This window comes from Rhopalosiphum maidis, chromosome 1 (assembly GCF_003676215.2).
Source record: "Rhopalosiphum maidis isolate BTI-1 chromosome 1, ASM367621v3, whole genome shotgun sequence".
Lineage (NCBI taxonomy): Eukaryota > Metazoa > Arthropoda > Insecta > Hemiptera > Aphididae > Rhopalosiphum > Rhopalosiphum maidis.
Genome location: NC_040877.1, coordinates 2,402,480 through 2,422,499, shown reverse-complemented (window position 1 = coordinate 2,422,499; position 20,020 = coordinate 2,402,480). Strand labels below are relative to the sequence as shown.

General features: G+C 23.1%; 2 protein-coding genes across 5 annotated transcripts; one reads left to right on the top strand and one right to left on the bottom strand.

Annotated features, from left to right (window-relative positions):
* Positions 1–1,056: 1,056 nt before the first annotated feature.
* LOC113561165 (major facilitator superfamily domain-containing protein 6-A-like) lies at positions 1,057–14,303 on the bottom strand. 3 transcript variants are annotated; one of them, XM_026967432.1, is made up of 11 exons: positions 14,236–14,269; positions 14,092–14,132; positions 13,905–14,005; positions 5,709–6,067; positions 5,388–5,600; positions 5,026–5,305; positions 4,766–4,953; positions 4,545–4,681; positions 3,914–4,278; positions 3,692–3,847; positions 1,057–1,394 (listed from the first exon to the last, which is right to left on the bottom strand). In XM_026967432.1, the coding sequence occupies exons 3-11, from the start codon at positions 13,969–13,971 to the stop codon at positions 1,327–1,329; spliced, it is 1,833 nt and encodes a 610-aa protein (XP_026823233.1). In that variant the 5' UTR covers positions 13,972–14,005; positions 14,092–14,132; positions 14,236–14,269; the 3' UTR covers positions 1,057–1,326. The 3 variants fall into 3 exon arrangements, with proteins under 3 accessions (XP_026823233.1, XP_026823232.1, XP_026823234.1); XM_026967431.1 differs by lacking the exon at positions 14,092–14,132 and having other exon boundaries at positions 14,236–14,303; XM_026967433.1 differs by lacking the exon at positions 14,236–14,269 and having other exon boundaries at positions 14,096–14,115.
* Positions 7,728–9,152, top strand: LOC113561166 (mRNA turnover protein 4 homolog). 2 transcript variants are annotated; one of them, XM_026967434.1, is made up of 5 exons: positions 7,728–7,886; positions 8,288–8,450; positions 8,523–8,672; positions 8,743–8,974; positions 9,043–9,152. In XM_026967434.1, exons 1-5 carry the CDS (start codon positions 7,859–7,861, stop codon positions 9,133–9,135), a joined length of 666 nt encoding a protein of 221 aa, XP_026823235.1. In that variant the 5' UTR covers positions 7,728–7,858; the 3' UTR covers positions 9,136–9,152. The 2 variants fall into 2 exon arrangements, with proteins under 2 accessions (XP_026823235.1, XP_026823236.1); XM_026967435.1 differs by having other exon boundaries at positions 7,739–7,890.
* Positions 14,304–20,020: the final 5,717 nt, after the last annotated feature.

Sequence of the window (20,020 nt, the reverse complement as noted above, 5' to 3'; positions counted from 1 at the left end):
ACTATGTCAATCATCCAGATATTTGCTTTTCTGGACCACCCTTGACATTAATTAGTTTGAATAATCGGAGTTCTACTGTAGTTTGATTGCAATCACTTTTATTTAAATGCATTATACTTTCTACATGATACATTATTTTTTTTTTTTGATTTTCCACAAAAAATATGATTTTAAAACAAAACCATGTATTAGTTATTAATAATATTTTAATTTAAATAAAGTGAATTGATCTAAAGTGAAATGATCTTAACATTATATTAGGTATAAAAGCTATAAACACAATATATTCTATGTATTTTTTTTTATTTTTTTTTTTATAAAAAACAAATGATAATCATATAACTAATAATAAAGAGCAAAACATATAATAAATAAAACCGGTTTTAATATTGATGACAATAATAAATTGTAAGAATCTTTAAATTACACCATATCACCAAAAATATATCATTAATAACTTACATACTAATAATAAATGAATTACTTAAATTAATCAGAGGTAATAACGAATACAAATTAATAATATTTGCCTTTTTTAAATATCCCTGTAAATATGTTGTGCTTTAAGCAAATTACAAAATTTATCTATAGCACCATATTAAACCAACACTTTAACAATCAAAACATAAAAATAATATAAGTACAGAAAAAACCAAACCTAAACTGATACTTTTGGGTAAATACTGGATATTTAAAAAAAAAATGTATTGTTTTATAATTGAAAAATCATAAAAACATAAAAATAATAAAGTAAATATAAAAAATGTACATATAAGACTAGTGTAACTAACAAGTTATGTAAATATTACATAGTGTAATATAATTGATATTATAATTAAATAAAGTAACATAATGATATAAAGAAAGCAATATCATGTTTAACTAAAATTGGTTAACACATAATTTCAAAGTAAAACTTATAAAAATTAATTAAAATCAAGTATTAATTATACATAGGTATACAATAATAATTTTGTAGGTTAAGTATTTTTTATTTCAGTAGAATTTTTTTAAATAGTAATTTATAATTAAAAATAATATAAAAATTACAACAAAATTTAAAATTGCATTTTTTTTGGAAAAATATTTTAAATAATTCCTAATAAATACTATGCTCAATTCATATCATTGACCAATTATGTTATATATAGTAAACATTTAATTATTTTCATTGTTCACCTATTCCATCATTCCATTAATAATTATTTAAAAGTAAGATATAAAATTAACTAGGAATAAGTGAATGTAATTTAAATATTTCTTTCTTCAGTTTTTTGAAATAAAAATAAGATAGAACAATAAAGTAGGAACATTATTAAAATAAATTTAATTATCAATCAACATATGTATAGCTTCATTTGGACTGGCATATTCAGTTGATCCGCTTATAAAACCTGAAAAAAAATATTCATAATTCATAACTGTTTAATTAAGATAATTAGAGCCGTTTGCACAAAACTATATTGGCTCAATAAATAGTTATTGGTCCAATAAATTGAGTTATTGAATCGATAAAAATTAAAATACATTGCACAAAGCCATAATACCTTAATCAAAAAGTTAATGACTATTAGTCACTATTGATTCATTAATTTATAGGCCTGATTTCGGTCCAATAAGATTTATTGGTTCAATAAAATAAAATTAATTAAAGTTTATCGACATAATAATAAGATATTTGTTTTTTATTATTTTCAAATAAAATATCAATTTGCATATAATTTTATATTCAAAAATATAATAAATATAATATAATTTAATAATATAAGCAATGATTTGTGCAATGATTCTTAATATTTATATATTGATAAAATATTTTAACAAGCTAGTATAACTTATGGAGCCAATACATTTTTGAATCAATAAAATAAATATTGGATGTTTTTTATGCAACCGGCCATTAATAAGCTAAGTGATGGTTTAGCTTTTTTTTTTTTTTTTTAGTTTAATTATATACTTTGATTGGACGTAATAGATATTTAATTTTATAAATCAAAGCTAATTATATTATAATATTATTTTATAATTATTTATTATAACGATAATAATAAAATAACAGAATATAAATCAAAATTATTAACTAGGCATTTATGATAATTCTCTACATAAATTATTAATTCTATTTGTAAAGTATTATTTAAAGTTTAAATCTGTAGAGTAATTGAATATGTATAATTAATGTTAATTATAATTTAATAAATAATATTTTTTAAGGTAAGTAATCTAGCTCGATTTTGATGACTTTTTATATAATAATATTTGATATGGTGAAATATATAAATTTATCTACTTTTATAAAATAAATATTCTCTAAGTTATCTTCTAAATAGTTAAATATTTTTTCATAATATATTATATAATACAAATAAGTTTCAGTAATCAAAAATTATTGAAAAATGATAAAAATATAAAAATAATAAATCATAAAAAGGTGGAAAGTGGGTACCTACTGTATATTAAATGTTAAGTAGGTCACTAATATGGGTATAGTAAATTAGAATTTGATAATATATCATTGAATATGAAAAATAAATAATGTATTTAAGACTATGTATTTTAAGTTTCTAAAAAATATTAGTATCCAACACAAAGCATAAATGCAGTCATAAAAGATACTTTTAAAATTGTATTTAAATACAAATACAAGTACATCTGTTCAGAAAGTATATAAAATACATTTCATATATTTTTAAGAAAAAGTATTTAAGTAGAAATACAAATACTTGCCATATATTTAAATACTTTTCAAATACTTTTTTTATTTTTTATTTTTCTACTAGTTAACTTTCCAAATTAATGTTATAATAATCAATTCAAAATTATCATGTTACATTCAACTAGGTATTATTAGAACTTTTTGTACCACTTACTTAATTGTATACTAAAAAATGAAATTAAATAATAATTGAACAGTTGTTAATAAAATATAAATAAGAGGATATAAAAAGCAATTAAAAAAAAATAATTTCCAAAAAATGTTACATTTAAGTATATTTATATTTTGTAATAACCATATTCATAAATGAATGATACATCAGCAATAGAGGACAGGGGTTCTCAACATTTATAAATGAAAAATATAAATAAAATAGACAAATAGTACAATAATTTTCAAAAACAAAAATATGTGACGATTAATGAATAGTTTATTTATCAAAAGTATTTGTATAAAATTATTTGATTTTCAAATACAAATACATTCAAGATAGTATTTAAATACATGTACTCAAATACTTTATAAGACTGCGATATATACAACATAATTAAGTAAACCCATGAGTTACCTGTTACTTGAAATATAAATAAAAATACAAAAATATAAATAAAATATCTCAATTTATCTAAAATTATTGGAGGCTAATTTTCAGAAACATTTCTCAACAAAATATTTTATTGATTTCCATCTACGTTGTATCTCATAATTAACATCTGTTAGATAGAATTTTAAATGATGGAGTATGATTTCCAGATTTTTTTTTCTCTATTTATTAGAACTCCAAAAACATTTAATATGCTGAATATGGGCCATAATAATCAGATTAACAAATTATGTGTATGATTGACATATGTATTCAGCTCAGGTTAGATCATCTATATAATAATTCTATACTAACAGTATTTTGTGGTAATAGGCAGTAGTCAAAATAATGGATAATTACCTTATTAGATTATTAAATTAAAATTGACTTACTTGGAAAACTTAATTTTTTATTTGATTTCAAAACTTTTTGACATAACAAATGAATTGCACACATCAATGCAGAACCACATGCAAATAATCTGAATGTTTGAGCTCCGCCATATTTGTCGTATAAGCAACCACCTATTAAACTACCCAAAGATACACCTATGATAGAAATTGCACAACATTAATTTTATATCTATACATTTAATAATAGATTAAAATATTTACCTATGCCTTCAAAAACTCCACCAACAAGTCCTATCATAGTACTTTCGCTACCAGGTAGTGCAAGTATACTTGCATATGACATAAGTACAGCATATGCTAATCCAAAAGTAATTCCATTAGTTAACTCAATAACAAGTACCCAAATTGGATTTGTAAGAATTGAATAAGCAAAAAATCTAATTGCAAAAACTCCCAAAACAAGAGACATGCAATTCAAGTGTCCCAAACGTTTCATAATCCAGCCTGACCAGAAAAAGAATGGCACTTCACCACCAAAACATTGAACTCCTGAAATAAAACCTTGTAATGTTTTAATCCAATGTTGGGCATTACACTCATTTGCGGAAGCTACATCTTCAATATACCTAGAATAAGTGAAAATAGGATATTAAACTATAAAATATGATATAAGTAAAGTAAAATTGATAACTTAATAGTAATCATAAATATTTTATTCCCAAATTCCCCATGTATTAAATATATAAAATTTTCTATTTCATAAATTAGGTAGGCAAAAATGTGGTTGCGTTATGAACTAGATAATAATACATTCTATACAATTAAGTTAGGTATAACCATTGATAAAGTATATTGCAATAATAATTTATTATTGCAGAAATTAATTACTTACCAAAAAAGATATTGCCAAATCATCCCAGTGCAAATACCTACTACTATTGTCCAAGTAAGAAATCCTAGTACCTTGACTTCTATTAACAGTTTTCCAAAATCTTTAAATATATTAGTTGATATTTTTGTTTCTGTCACCTTTTATGCAAAGTTTTTAATAAAATATATATATATTAAATATAAATTGTAATAGTTTTTAAATTTGATCAAAGAAATAATTACCTTAAGTTTTGATGCAACAAAAAAGTTGCAAAGTAGTACAAGTAAACATAAAAAGTATATTGGTAAATAGTTTTTATTTATATCACTGGAACTAAAAAGATCTAAAATCCATCCGGAAAATATTGAAAAAATTCCCCATCCAATAGCACCCCAGCATCTTTGTTTGCCATAAAGATTAGGCTTGTTACCTAATATTAAATAAATACATTAAAATTGAAATATATAGGCTTTATATAAAATATATTTATTTAAATCCTTACCTAGTTGATCAAAGCAAATAGAATCACCAAGACTATAAATAACTGCTTGACCTACCCAAAACAGACTAATTAATAGGAAAAATATCCAGAATTGATTTAATTCCAAAACACTGCCTTTAAACTTTTGGGGAGTTATTAAATCCATAATGATTTCACTGGAACATTGTACTTGGCATTGAGATCTTAAACTAGTATTACAAACTGGTGTGTGGTTTACTGCTTCAGAATCATTAAAATAAAAATTTGCAGATTTTATTCGAAAGTAAAAACAATTATTATCCTATAATATAGAAAAATTATTAAATGTTATAACTTAGTTGATCAAAATAAATGTTAACGAGAAAACAAAATTATATACTTACATTAACAGAATGTATCATTTCTATCAACACAAATAAGTAAACATAGTCATTATTATAAAAATTCTTATTTGATTTTGTTCTTATTATTTGTGAATTGTTTGGTACATAATACTCTTTGATCACACTAGATGAATTTGAAAGTGGGCAATAATCATTAAATCCCCAACTTAAACACATTTCATTTTGAAAATGTGCATTGTTATCACATTTTAACTAAAATCAAATAAATAATCAATGTAACATTTAATAAAAAATAAATAAAAACAAATAAAATCTAGATATAAAAATGGATTTAATTAAAACATTAACATTAATATTTACCTCACATCCAAATTTATCACCAATATTTTCTTTAACTCGTTGTATAGAACACTGAGACAAAGGTACATTATCCTCAGGACAAACATTCAAATATGTGACATCGTGGCAATTGAGTTCTACTGTAGGGCCCAAAGGTATTTCAGGAACAAACATAAATGAAAATGCTGTTAGGCCAGATAACAATATGAATGTTAAGAAGATTAATTTTTTAACCCGGAATTGATCCACAATTGCACCAATTATAGGCTTTATTAATAAACTTAAAATTGGTAAAATACTATAAATAGTTCCAACTACAATTGTAGAATATCCCAACTGTTTTGCAATTGTTGGTAAAAAATTTGTCAATGGTGCAACACCTATAAAAAATAATAATATAAAAATAAGCTAGTTACGAATTAAAAATGTGAGAAAATTAATTTGATAAAATAAATATACAAGGGTTAAGGAAACAAATGCAGTTTAATATCTTTCCTCATTCCTCATTTTTTCCCCTTCAAAATGTATTTTGAGATATGAATTTAAAAATGTTCTAAAAAATGCTCAATGATTTTCACAAGGGAAGTTTTATTTGAATTCTATTTTTTAACTGGTTATAACTTTAATATTATTATTTAATAAGAAAATAGTGAAGGAGAGAGGTTCAAATAACAATAAACTTGGTATTAAAGAGCCAATGGTAATTTTTAACTAACAAAAAATAACATTTTAAAAATATAACATAAAAAGTAAAACAAGATAGTTCAAATTTATGTTGTATTGTTATATTCAAAATTAGTTTATTGACAATTTTATCAGGGCTATCATTTTTTGAAAATATTTTTGGTATAACTTTCAATATAAAAGGATTGAACATTTCAGTAATTTCATATTAATTCCTTTAGACAAATATTTGAAAAAAAAAATACTAATTATTATAGTAATAATGCCACATTTTTAAGTGATTCTTTTTTCACACAAAATTAACCACATAAAAATGTATTAATGTTTTTGAATATTTTTTTTATTATATAATTCCAGTTGAAATAAAACAATTTTTTTTTTATGTACCTATATTTCAGCATAATAATTTTTTTAATTTTTACTGTTTTGAATATCCTCATGTCATAAGTATTTCTGTTGGATAGTTTCTAAAAATCACGTAAAAAAATATATATATATACTGCATCAGATTTGCTTTTTGTAAAATTACCCTTACAAATTGACTCATAATTGAAAGAGTTTACTCATAAACTACTCGTCAGAATTTCAATTTCTATGTAGGTACACATAAAATACTCCTAAAAATATTAAGCTTTAGAATATAAAATTTATAATTTAACAAATGTTGACATGTTATCATTCAAAAATTTAAAACTTAAAATTACCGTTTTATTTGGCTTTAAAGAAAATAAGAAAAAAAAAGATGGGTAAGTTGCTCTGCTGTATGGTAAAGGTGGAGGGTAAGTCAAATAAAAAATGTTAAATTTGAATTCAATGACAATTGACAGGTATCATTGTATACAAACAACGATTCTGAACGGAGATGATTTATCAATCTAGGATATATTATATTATTACCTATATTTAAATTCTAATTTTTTTTCTGAACTACTGGTGAAAGTTTCAAGTTTCTGCTACTTATACTTTTTGAATAACAACAAATATTTTAAATCGTTTTAGGATATATTATTATTTTATAGGATTTCGTAAAAACTAAATTTTATGCGCTCATAACATTTTTTCTATATTAACTGGTTTTTTCTACAGTTAATCATAGGTAATAGATTTTGAAGAAAAAGTTATGGTAAAGCTTGGTACTATTTTAATTTTTGATTTTACTTCCTAATTCCTATCAAAAATCAAAATAATATCAAATGAACCATTAATACAATTCCAAAGATGTTTCAAATACCACACGCATCAATCACGGTTTCAATAGAATATGATATCTATTATCTACTACTACGGCCCACGATATCATGTTTTTATCATACCACATGGACATGGACAAGGATAATAATTTAAGGTTATCATAATATAACTTCTTGAATTTTTAATATTTTTATTCTTAACAAAAACAATACTTTTTAAATATACCTATACTGTTATTATACATTAGTTAATTGTATTTCAAAGTATCAGTTGAGTTATAAAAAAACTATAGAACAATGCCTAAGTCAAAAAGAGACAAAAAAAGTAAGTTATTCAGTTAATCTGTTATATTAAGTTTCATTACACGTTCATAGAAAAATTGAACTATTCCAAATTATAATTAATATAGCTATTATTTTGTATTCACTTAAAGTAATAACAAAATTAAATTATTAATTGTATACATTTTTCTTAATATGATAATATAATAAAATAATATATTCAAAAATATAAAAAGAAAAATTATATCCAAAATAATTATTAAATTGCATGAATCGTATTTTAAAATGAATGCCATTATTTTTATTAACATATTTATGGAAAATCTAGATGGTAATTTATTATTTCTAACAATATTTTAATCGAAATTATCTTATACATTTTGTGTTAATAAATAGTGATAAATAAGTTAAGTATTCATTTAAATATTTTGTGTCTTACATTAGTTTCATTAACCAAGACTACCAAATTGGGTTCTAAATTAAAACAATCTGTTATGGAAAATCTCCGTGAAGCTGTTGACAAATATGAACACATATTTGTATTCCATACTGACAATATGCGTAACGGTAAATTAAAAGATGTGCGAAATGAATGGAAAGATAGCAGGTACCTAATTTTTATCTAAATTATGCTAAAATATTATTTTTAATGTGTACATTTTTATATTTAATATTTTAGGTTCTTCTTTGGTAAGAATAAAGTGATGTCATATGCTCTAGGAAAATCAGCTCAAGATGAAATTCAAACTAATTTACATAAATTAGCTCTAAAAATTGAAGGGCAATGTGGATTATTATTTACAAACAGACCAGTTGATAAAGTTATAGAGTAAAATACCTATTTTATTTAATTATTTGTAATATAAGTTTTTCATGTTTAATATATATTTGATGTTCAGATGGTTTGATAACTACTCGGAGCCAGAATTTCCCAGAGCTGGTATCAGAGCTGCATACACTGTTACATTAGATGAAGGCCCTTTACCAGACACATTTATCCATTCAATGGAACCTTCACTAAGACAACTTGGTTTACCAACAAGTTTACAACGTGGTGTTATTCAAGTTATAAAAAGCCATACAATATGTAAAGAAGGAAGCATTATCACACCTGAGCAGTCTAGACTACTTGTAAATAACACGTATTAGAATTTATAAATATCAAACAAATTATTAACAAATTGATATTTTGCTTTTAGAAACTTTTTGGACATAAAATGGCACAATTCAAAATAGTTTTAAGGTATGTTTGGTCTAAAGATGGACAATTTCGACCTTTGCTTGATGAGTAACTTTTTATTATCAACAATAAAATCATCCAAAAACATCATAAATTAGTTTTTCATTTATAAGATCATAAAAAAATATACTTGATAAATTTCAAATATACTCAATTGTTTTAAGATTTTAATAAAAAAATTTGTTTTAATTTTCCCTATTTTGAATATTTGACAGCTAAAGTAAATTAACCACTAATATATAATGTACAGAATGCATCACTAAACTTGGATAATTATTAGTATTATGTGATGAAAATTTATAATATATGGTATACATGTATTTCCTAATTATTTAATTAACAACAATACAAAGTCCCATCAAATAGATAACCGTTTTGCTCTACAGTAGGTGTCAATTATACCTTATAGAGTAATGGATGTGTTAAATTAAAATTCAATAATATATCATTGCATATAATAAAAACAAATCTGATCTAACTTTTTAGTAACCAAACTGTTGTCTTTAATATTATAATAACATTATCTTAATTTTATTTTCATTCAATTTATCATATTTATTTCAAAAAAAAGCATTGAACAGTTTCAATGTTTACCTTTAAAAATTACTTAAAAGATTCAATTTGCTACCTAAATGTATCTTTGAACTCAAAAAAATAGAACATAAAATATCAATACATTCTTTGCTCCACTCAAAACTTAAAATTATACATCCACACTTAAATTCGTTTATGATTATTATAATTTTTAAGCTTCTAGAAATATTAGACATTGAAAATAAGTAATATATTTTGTAAAATATTAATTGAACTTCATATATATTTTTAAGTAAATTTTAATGGAAATACTTTATTTCTTGGTCCATTACTTTGAGAATGTTTGGAGTAATCATTAAGGGTCCTTGTAGTTCAACAGTTTTTAGAGTTTAGGCTACCTACTTTAAATATCAGCACTATTTTAATAAAAGCTGAACAATTGTTAATATTTCAAGTTTTAATTACAATAATAAATGTACCAACTTTAACATTTTCAGCATAAATACTAACTGTCTCAGTTTTGTTTTCTTCTAACTTAATCAAATATTATCCACGTGAATATTCCTCTAACCTATCCCATTTTAAGCTTAATAGTTTATCCAATTAAAGAGTCAAATTTATCAGCATACTTGTTAGTGGCTCCATTGATTCACCCAAACTTCTAGTAAAAGTAAATTTTAGGGTTCCAGATTATTTTCTTCCCCCCTATGTCCCTTTTCATCATACTAATTATGGATGTAATCACCCCATCTACAAAATGATGCGTTTAGTAAATGACAACCTTTAACCTATTAAGTTGTTCAGATGTATAAGTTTAAATTTATTTAAACATTTTCTTTTTAAGCAGTAATACTTTGAGCTGCTAAAATAATATATGTAAAATAAAATAAAATAAAATAATTTCTTCTTAGATTTAATGTAACACAATTTTTAAAATGTTTATTGACCAACTAAATGATCTTACAATGTCAAAATTAGAAAAATTCCCATTCAACTGAAAATTTGATTTTAATTAATAACTTTACAGACTATTCTCGCTATTTAAGTTTATTATTTTAGTGTAGTATCAATTTTTTTATTTTGTGCTTCGTATGATTATACCAGTATACCTACAATAATAATTATTTACAATAAACTCAATGATAGTAATATATTTATTTTGAAGAAACTATTACTTATCATGAAACCCCTTAAGAGGAAGTCACACCCACAAATGTTGTCTCAATCATACAAACATCATTATTTACAAATATCATTCGTGTAGAAAATTTTTTGTTCAGTAATACTATATTTTTGTAATAAACTCAAAAAATGAATTTACATATCATCATTCACATAGTTTTCACTATATTTTAATTTTTTATTAAGTTGTGAGTATGTAACTATAAATCTCATAACTTGTTAAAATTTAAATATTTAAAAAAAAAACCTTATGAAAGCACAGATATTGCACAAAATCGTAACTGTTAAACACAAATCTGTTATGTTGTATGTTTGTAATTCGAAGACAGCACAGGCGAGAGTACTAATTATTAACAGAAAATTATACCTGCATGTGTTGTCATAATCTAACAAACACACGCACAGTAAATTTTAAAATTATTATAACTTGCTTCAAAACTAAAATATCAATAAAAGTATAAAATTATATTCTTATTTTTAAGTTAAATTTGTATAAACGATGATTCTTTAAATTTTAAAAAGTAATTATGATTTAATAAGTTATATTTGAAAAATAATATTATCATAACTTTTTTAATTTTGTTTTCCTAAGCAAAATATTAATTATAAAATGTAGATCTGTAAAAATTTAATTTCAAGCAAGTACTGAATAAGTTATAAGTAATTATTATAGTATTTTAAGTTTAGATGGTCAGTATAACTTAGGAGTAACCCTACAAAAAGTTTGTATTTCAACCCCTCTCATCTAAATTCTAGATACTTATAACCAGGATTCAAAACTTTTTTCATTTGCATGTTTTTTTGTTATATTGGTAAAATGCTTTAAATAAGATGGAAATTATTTTTGTGAAGTAAATAATTTAAATACAAAATTTTATTTTGTATAGTTTTCCAATTTTCCATATTTGAACATTTTACAGTATATTAGTGCATTTTTTACATTTTTTAATTTTATTGGCTAATATGTATTTGTATAACGTTAAAAAGAATTTTTGAATCGAAGTATGAATATTGTTATTTATTTTATTGGAGAAAATTTCAACTAGAAACTTAATAACATCTTGAATCATTACATATTTGATGTTCATATACCATAATTATCATTTCTGCTGCGTTACTATTTATTAACTTAATTACATAATTCAGTGTACTCTTTTGAATATATTGTTGTATTTTGTGAATTTAAAGTCTATACATAACTAAGTTCGGAGAAAATATATTTTATTCTGTAAGCTGAGTGAAACGAGAGTAACTGTTGATAGGTGATTTATTATTGTGCAACGTTCAAAAACAGAAAATATAAACTAACAAAAGCAATGTCAACAAAATTGGATCAAAAGTACACCACAATTAGTATTTACATCTACACAGTTAAAAAAAATACTTATACAAATTTTGTATTTTTTCATAATTTTTGATGCAACAAATCTCAAACCCTACTTATAATATATTAACTACTTAGTTGAAACTCTATTTTAATATCATAATATCAACATCAACATTCTCAAGAGAAATATTTTGCTTCAAATTAAAAATGATTCACAGCAATTAAGTTTTGTAATTACTTCAAAAATTAGGTAAAAAATTATTTTTGAGATAGAAAAGATGTATTATTATCACCTTGTACTCATAAAATTGACACTTATTAATGTCATATTCAACTTTAGCCAATGCATATTTATTATTTAAAAAAAATAACATTTAAAGATTATAATAATTTTTTTATGGAAGACATAAAAATTTTAAACAATGCACAAAGATAGGTTTATCTTAGTCTCTCAAAACTGTATTAATAGTTTAACATTTCCTGGGTCATTGGTTAAACAGAAAAAAAAAACCATCAAAATTTACTATAAATTAATACAAAAATTACTTAATACTAATAGTCATATACAAAATAAGGTCTACAAATACTGTATTTTGGCTGTAAAAAAAACAAATAAGAATAGTAGAATAGTAAATACATTTATCATTAATATATTAAAGAAAAAATATATTTTATTTCATATTACATCAATGGCGTGCTCACGTGGTGGGGGGGTTACGGTGTCATAACCCTCCTTTGGATTTTTTTGTAATGATATATTATCTACATGGAAAAAATTTTTAAGGTCTGTGAGAAGTCAAAAATGAATATCTCTACCCTTTCAAAAAAACTGAGCACGCCACTGTATTACTATTACATACTTGCAATTTGTAAATGCAAGAACAAATATGTTATGTATACAGTATAACAATAATTAATTATTTTTTAGGTGAATTACCAACTAAGAATTGAAAAAATATGTAAAATTAAAATTAACTGAACACAGTATAATATATTATATGAATATAATTATTGTGTATTATAGAAAATAAATATCAACAAGATCCTATAATATAATAATTAAAAAATGTTAAACTTACAATTATTGAATAAATTCTTGTAAATATTTTCAATTATGTTTCTAAAAGTTATCGGTCTTATATATAATTAATTATAGATGACATAACATAGATCTTTCAGTAAATATGGTAGTACCATAATGGTACTCTGTTTAACTTAAGAAATGTATTAAGTAATCAAATTGTAAGAAGGGTTATAGCTTCATTACACGGCATGGTTGATTCAATAAAGACAAAAACTGGTGCAATATAATTACAAATTAAATATTTAAGATGTATTGAATACTACAAAATAATACATTTTGCGCTTTTATTCTATTGAATTTTTAATATTTTAGCTCAAATGGTTTTTTTTTAATAATGATTATTAAAACTTTTGTTTATTTATATTTTGAAATGCATTTTAAATGAGTTATTTTTTAACAATAGTTAAATTAGATAAATTATTATTAAATATATATATAAATGTTATAGATGGTAACTATTATGGGATACTAATATTAGATTACCTTTCTAATTAACTTATTATACTATACCTTAGAAGTTAGTAACTTACTAAATCATTGTGTTACTGTACTATCAAATGTTAATCATACAAATTAGGTTATTAGGTCAGGTTATAAAATAGAAGATTTTCAATGTTTAGTTAAACAATAATACTGATTAGATTATTTATAAGAATATACTTAAGATTATTTATTATAAAGTTTTAACACTTACCGCCCATAAACAGAAAGTAATGCACTTTCATTGGTAACATTTTTACATCTACTTGAATTAACGGCATCTTGTAATAATTATTCTTTTCACTGAATCAATAACTAAAAAATACAACACAAATATCATCAATAATAATGAGTTTTATACATTTGATAAGCAATTGTTTACAGAATTATAATTATTATACCTACTAAATTAAGTTTCTTTAGTCTAATAATACATGATTAGCTGTAAGATATAACAAATTAACATATGATATAAAAAAATCAAAAGAACTTAGAAAGCAAACTATTAAGTGGTTAATTACTTGTCATGGAAATTGTTTTATTACCTAAATAATATAGTTTCTTTATTCTGTTAATTTTCAAACATAATTATGTAGTTTTAATTAGTTTGAAATCTGTATAAAAAAATTATAAACTAAATATTAAATGATAACAGTTTACGTGAACGATTTAAAACATTATGGGTAAGTAATTAAAACAATTACTGGTCAATGAAAACAATTAACACTAATTATTAAAATTAAAAAATTGATCAACAGTACAGCAACAGATTGTCTGCTTTATATTTCTTACTACAGTACAATAACACGATTTTTATATAGTGAATGGTGATAACTGATAGTATATGATAATTGATTTGATAAAAAAAAAAATTACATACTGACTACAAAGTGATTACTTTAATGTGATAATAAAGAATCTCGACCATGATTTAAGATATAAATATATAAGTATAACTTAAATCATGATCTCGACATTTAGAGTATTATGATACTGTGAACATGTCATAATCAATAATCATTATCATACATTTATACTATTTATACTACAAAAGTACAAAACAATATTCCTATTTTATGTCTAACTATATTTTGTAGATTCACTAAATTGTTTTTATATTTATTTTCTATTACTAGCTAAACAATACCAAAATGTTGATTAATTTTATGAGTAATCTTTAAAACATAAATACAAATGTCAGTTTTTTGATTTTTAAGACTATAAAAAACATATTATCTATTATTATATTTTTAATGAGATTGAAAACCTCAATAATGTTGGTTTTGCTATAAAATATTTTTATTTAAAAAAAAAAATTGACGATAGCTATTTTATAGTTTATTTTTTTGAAAATTTTGACTTTCGACATTTTATTTTCATTAATCTTATGGTTTTTAATATTTTTTCTAGTATCGAGAAAAGTCAATTATTTAATACCATATAAATGTCAGATGTTATCAAATATTATGTGGCCCGCAGGCTCGTACCCGTATAATAATAAAAAAGTGGGCAAGTGGGTTTCGCTTTGCTGTATAGTAGAGATTGAGAGTAGGTCACTATAATGGATGTGTTAAATTTGAATGCAATGACAGGTATCATTGAAAACGATTCTGAACGGAGATGATTTGTCAGTCTAGGATAATTAGTAGGATATATTGACATATTGCATTATTAGCTAGGTATATTGGAATTTTAATATATCGTTATTTTACGCGATTTCGTAAAAATATTAAATTTTATACGCTCTTAAAATTGTTTCTATATTGACTCTAAAATCTTATTTAAAGAAAAAGTTATGGAGTACCTTATACTGGGGTTTTAAACTTTAAGTATAACATATAAATCACAAAAATGTTATGAATTTTCAACTTCAAAATTCCTTGAAAATTTTCACGATTTTGGCATATTTTGTAAAATTGAACTTTTAATGCTTATAATTTATAAAAAAAAATTGTGACACGATTTTTTATTTTTTTACTATAATAAGAACAACTTATAATAAACCTCATATTAAATTTTAAAGATTTATTGGAAAGCCACATTTTTTTATCAGTACATTTCAATAAAAAAAATTTAGAAAAATTGAAAATTTCAATTATCTATAAATAGTTTAAAAAAGGTCAAAATATTTTTAAAATTGAATTGTAAATAGATAACGTTAATATAAACATTTGGTAAAAATTTCAATTATTTTCAATGATTCGTTTTTGAGTTACAGCAAAATAAAAAAATCAATTTTGTCAAAAACTGATTATGTGTAAAATTTTTCCGTTTTTTTCGTTCTTTTTTTAGGGTTTACCTGACGCTTTTTACTTTCGACCCCCCCCCCCAAAAAAAAAAAAAAAAGTACGAACTAGATTCAATTTCCTTCTTAAAGAGAGGTTGAAGTAAAAAATCAAAGCACTATTACTACTCCAAAACTTGATGACAGACACAAAAAATAAAAAAAAACACACATCACTGTAAAATCAATACATTCATCAACTCCATTCAGAATCTAAAATATTCTCAAAACTAAAAAAAAATATTAAAAATCACGATGCAAATGAAAATATGTTAAAACGTCAAATTTTTCAGAAAAACAGCTATCTTCGATTTTTTCAAAGATAATAAAAAAAAAATTATTTTTAACTGTTACCAAAACATTAAATTAAATTAAAATATGAAATACTTGTAGTCTTTGTCCCTGTGAGTCTTAATTATGAATTATGATATCTATATTAAGGAGATATTACAAAGGGTAAATCCTCACGGGACACTGTATATTATAGAAGCATTATAGAATAAAATAAAAATCTGTAGTAACGAGTAATAATATAGATTACCATATTAAGTAATAGATATAGTCGTATACTAATCACGATTTAAAAAATGTCTTAATTTTAAATTGTTCTTAAAAATATTTCTTTAATCGTCTAGTACTGAAATATTTACTATTATTCGTTTATCATGAATTATACATAATATTTATCTTTATTTGTATTTTGCATAGATAATAGAAGTACTTCTATTATCTATGGTATTTTGTCGTTTTTGTGGTATTTAATAAAAGATAAATTGTGTGGATAGGTGGATAACTAATTTCTGTTATATGGTGATATAGGTGATAAGTGTTGTAGTAGCACGGATGTGACATGTGCAGAATATAGTGGTGTTCACTGAACTCACAGATATATTTATAAAAATTTTATTATTTAAACTATTTTAAAGCAATCTAAAAACTTTTTTTCTAACCTAAAACCTAAAATATTTAAAATGTTTAACTTAATTTTTATGTTACTACTTACAATATAGATAGTTGGTACAACATCGTATTAATACATCATATGCCTATTGCCTACTCACATATTATTTTGAAATTTCTTGTTTTTAAATAGTTTATATTTTTATTTATGTAATAGTATATTAAGTATAGACAATATTCATACATATTTGTACTTTGCATAAAAATATTTTTTTTTAATACCTTATTACTGCTTATTAATGTATACAAATTATTTATATTATATTGCTATTACTATTACTATTACTATACGTTTTTTTTGAACTTTTATAATAATTATAAAGATTAAATTATGATAATATATGTATAATAAATAAAATAAAATGGAAAGGGGTCTTTCATTACTTGAGTACTTCAGCAGTGATCTCAGATCTCTTGGTGTGGTTACTAGACTTGTTTATAATGTTTATATTATCTGTATATTGTATATATTACGTATTACTTATTATATTAGTGTATAAAAGATGCATTTTTTTAAAATTTTAATTTCTTTTTACATAAGTGGGGATTCGTAAGTTCTTACACAAGAGTAGTAGGTAAAAAATTACAAACGTTAATTTCTACATAAGTGATGTGTAAGTTTCTATACGGTAAAAAAAGGTACATATATGTAGTTTATACACGTTGGAAGACATGTACGGTGTAAAAAATTATACTATATTTTTTATAACATTATTATGAGTTATCAAACTGATGATACTGTATCATAATATTCTATTGTGAATGATGTGTAACTGTGTGAGTAATGAACGACTGATCATTAGTGTGCATGACTGCGTGAGTTTCCCGAACGCATTATTTAATTAAGATTTACTATAATTAAGATAAACTACAGCTATATTCAAAAACGCATCGAGACGATTTTTAATCGGTTCCGAAAAGCTGGCCACCATTATGCGTTTTACATTTAAATCTATTTTATTTTGAGTGTTGCAGCTCAATTACCGATCGATTCTTGTTGTAGTCGGCAACCGATATAACATTCATATTTTTGAATTTCGCATTGTCATCAATTCCGAACATTAATATACATGACGAATTGACGTACAATTATATTAAACTAATATGTTTTACAATAAATAACTGAAATAACATCTTGTTATTTTTGTTTTTATGGTTTCGTAGTACCTATTTAATATTTTATTATATCATAAATCGTGATGTACCTATAATAATATTATATACTTATTTATGTGTTTGTATATGAAATAAATAATTATAATATAATTATACATTTAACCTATAATAATATACAAAAATAAAACCCACCATATATGGCATTATATGGCAATTTAGATTTTCAGAATAACATAAAAAAAGCTTAAAATCATTTGATTGTACAAAAATAACATATTAATTAATGCTATATTATGTTTTATATTTTATGAGAACGACTAATGAGTGCCATCAATCATCATATAGGGTATGCTACACCTGCGGGCTTCGAATAATTTCAGTTTTAGTCACAATTTTCATTTTATCTTACTAAATATAGTTGGTACTGTTAATAGTTATAAATTTATAATTTACAAGATATAACATCACATATTAAATTAAATTTCTTATGATATTATTTTAAAATATATAAATATTTGTTAATTATTTTTAATATCATTATATGTGTTATTATTATTATTATTATTATCATCATTTAGAAACATTTTTTCTCGTGACTTATATTTGTTTTTAATCAAAGCATAATATATAGACATAAGACATGTAGTAACGTATTATATAAAATAAATTACTTACATTTTTGTATCAGTCAAATACATTTTCAAGACTAAAGAAAAAGTGCATAATTATTATAAAAATGATGTGAAATGCTTTTTTCTTAAAGCTTTATGCTTGAACACATATAAACAAATAATTTTCAACAACACCTACCACTAAATTTTTCACACGCCTATGAGTGCCATAAACAAGTATAAAATAAATTACCCAATGATTTATCTAAAAAACAAAAAATTACTACATTTTATTATACAAAACAGTTTCACGTTATATCTCAGTAAAAAAATAATCAATATGACGAAATCAAAAATAATAATTTTAACATAATTAGCATTACGTTGAATTATTCTAAATATAAAATATTATTTATACATTATATAATATATATTAATATATTATTTATTATCAATTAAAAATACAGATATTTTCGGAGGATAAGTAGAACCGTTTCGATGTGGTGTCCACTGGGCTCTGTACAGGTTACACAAGTTCTAATTTTTTTTTGTTAAACGTTTCTAAGGGAATTTTTGAGGGAATTTACTATTTACTATTTGATTTTTTAGGGGTTTATATTTATTTAAATTAAATTAAATTTTTTACGGACATTTAGCCCAATCACAGCATGTATTTTTAAGATAACATTTAGAAAAATAATAATAAAAAAAAATATGCATATATACATACGTATACATATATGATTTTATTCAGAGCGCATGTGTTAAGTTATAATATAGAAGACATATAGTTATATATTTTTTGGTTGGGAGAGCTAAGCTCCTCATTTCATCAAACCATTATATATAATTGACAATCAAATATAATATTAGACTTATGGTAGTAAACAAATGGGTACTTACTTACCTTTACAATATTTAGTATAATACTATAGATATTAGATATTTATATACATAGGCGTGTCTATTGGGGTGATAGGGTGGGCAGTTGTCTCACTGGCAACTTATTAGAAGGTTTTACCAGTATAAAGTACCTAACCTATAATGTAGTATGTTAGTATGTAAAAACTAAAATTTTATAATTTTCCTCCCCATTTTGCCAACCATGAAGGTCTGGACACTCCTATTATGCCTAAATACTACTTTTATACTGAACTGATGTATGATGAAATATCTACAAACATAACAAATTATTTATAATTATTTTTATGTCTTTACATAGAAATGAGTAGACATTATATACCCAGATACTCAGTATCTGTCTGGGCATGACCGCTGGACCAGGGGCCTCTCCAATATTTTAGGGACTCGTAAATATTTTATTTACTTGTGTTCCTGGTCTATATGTACAGAGAGCAG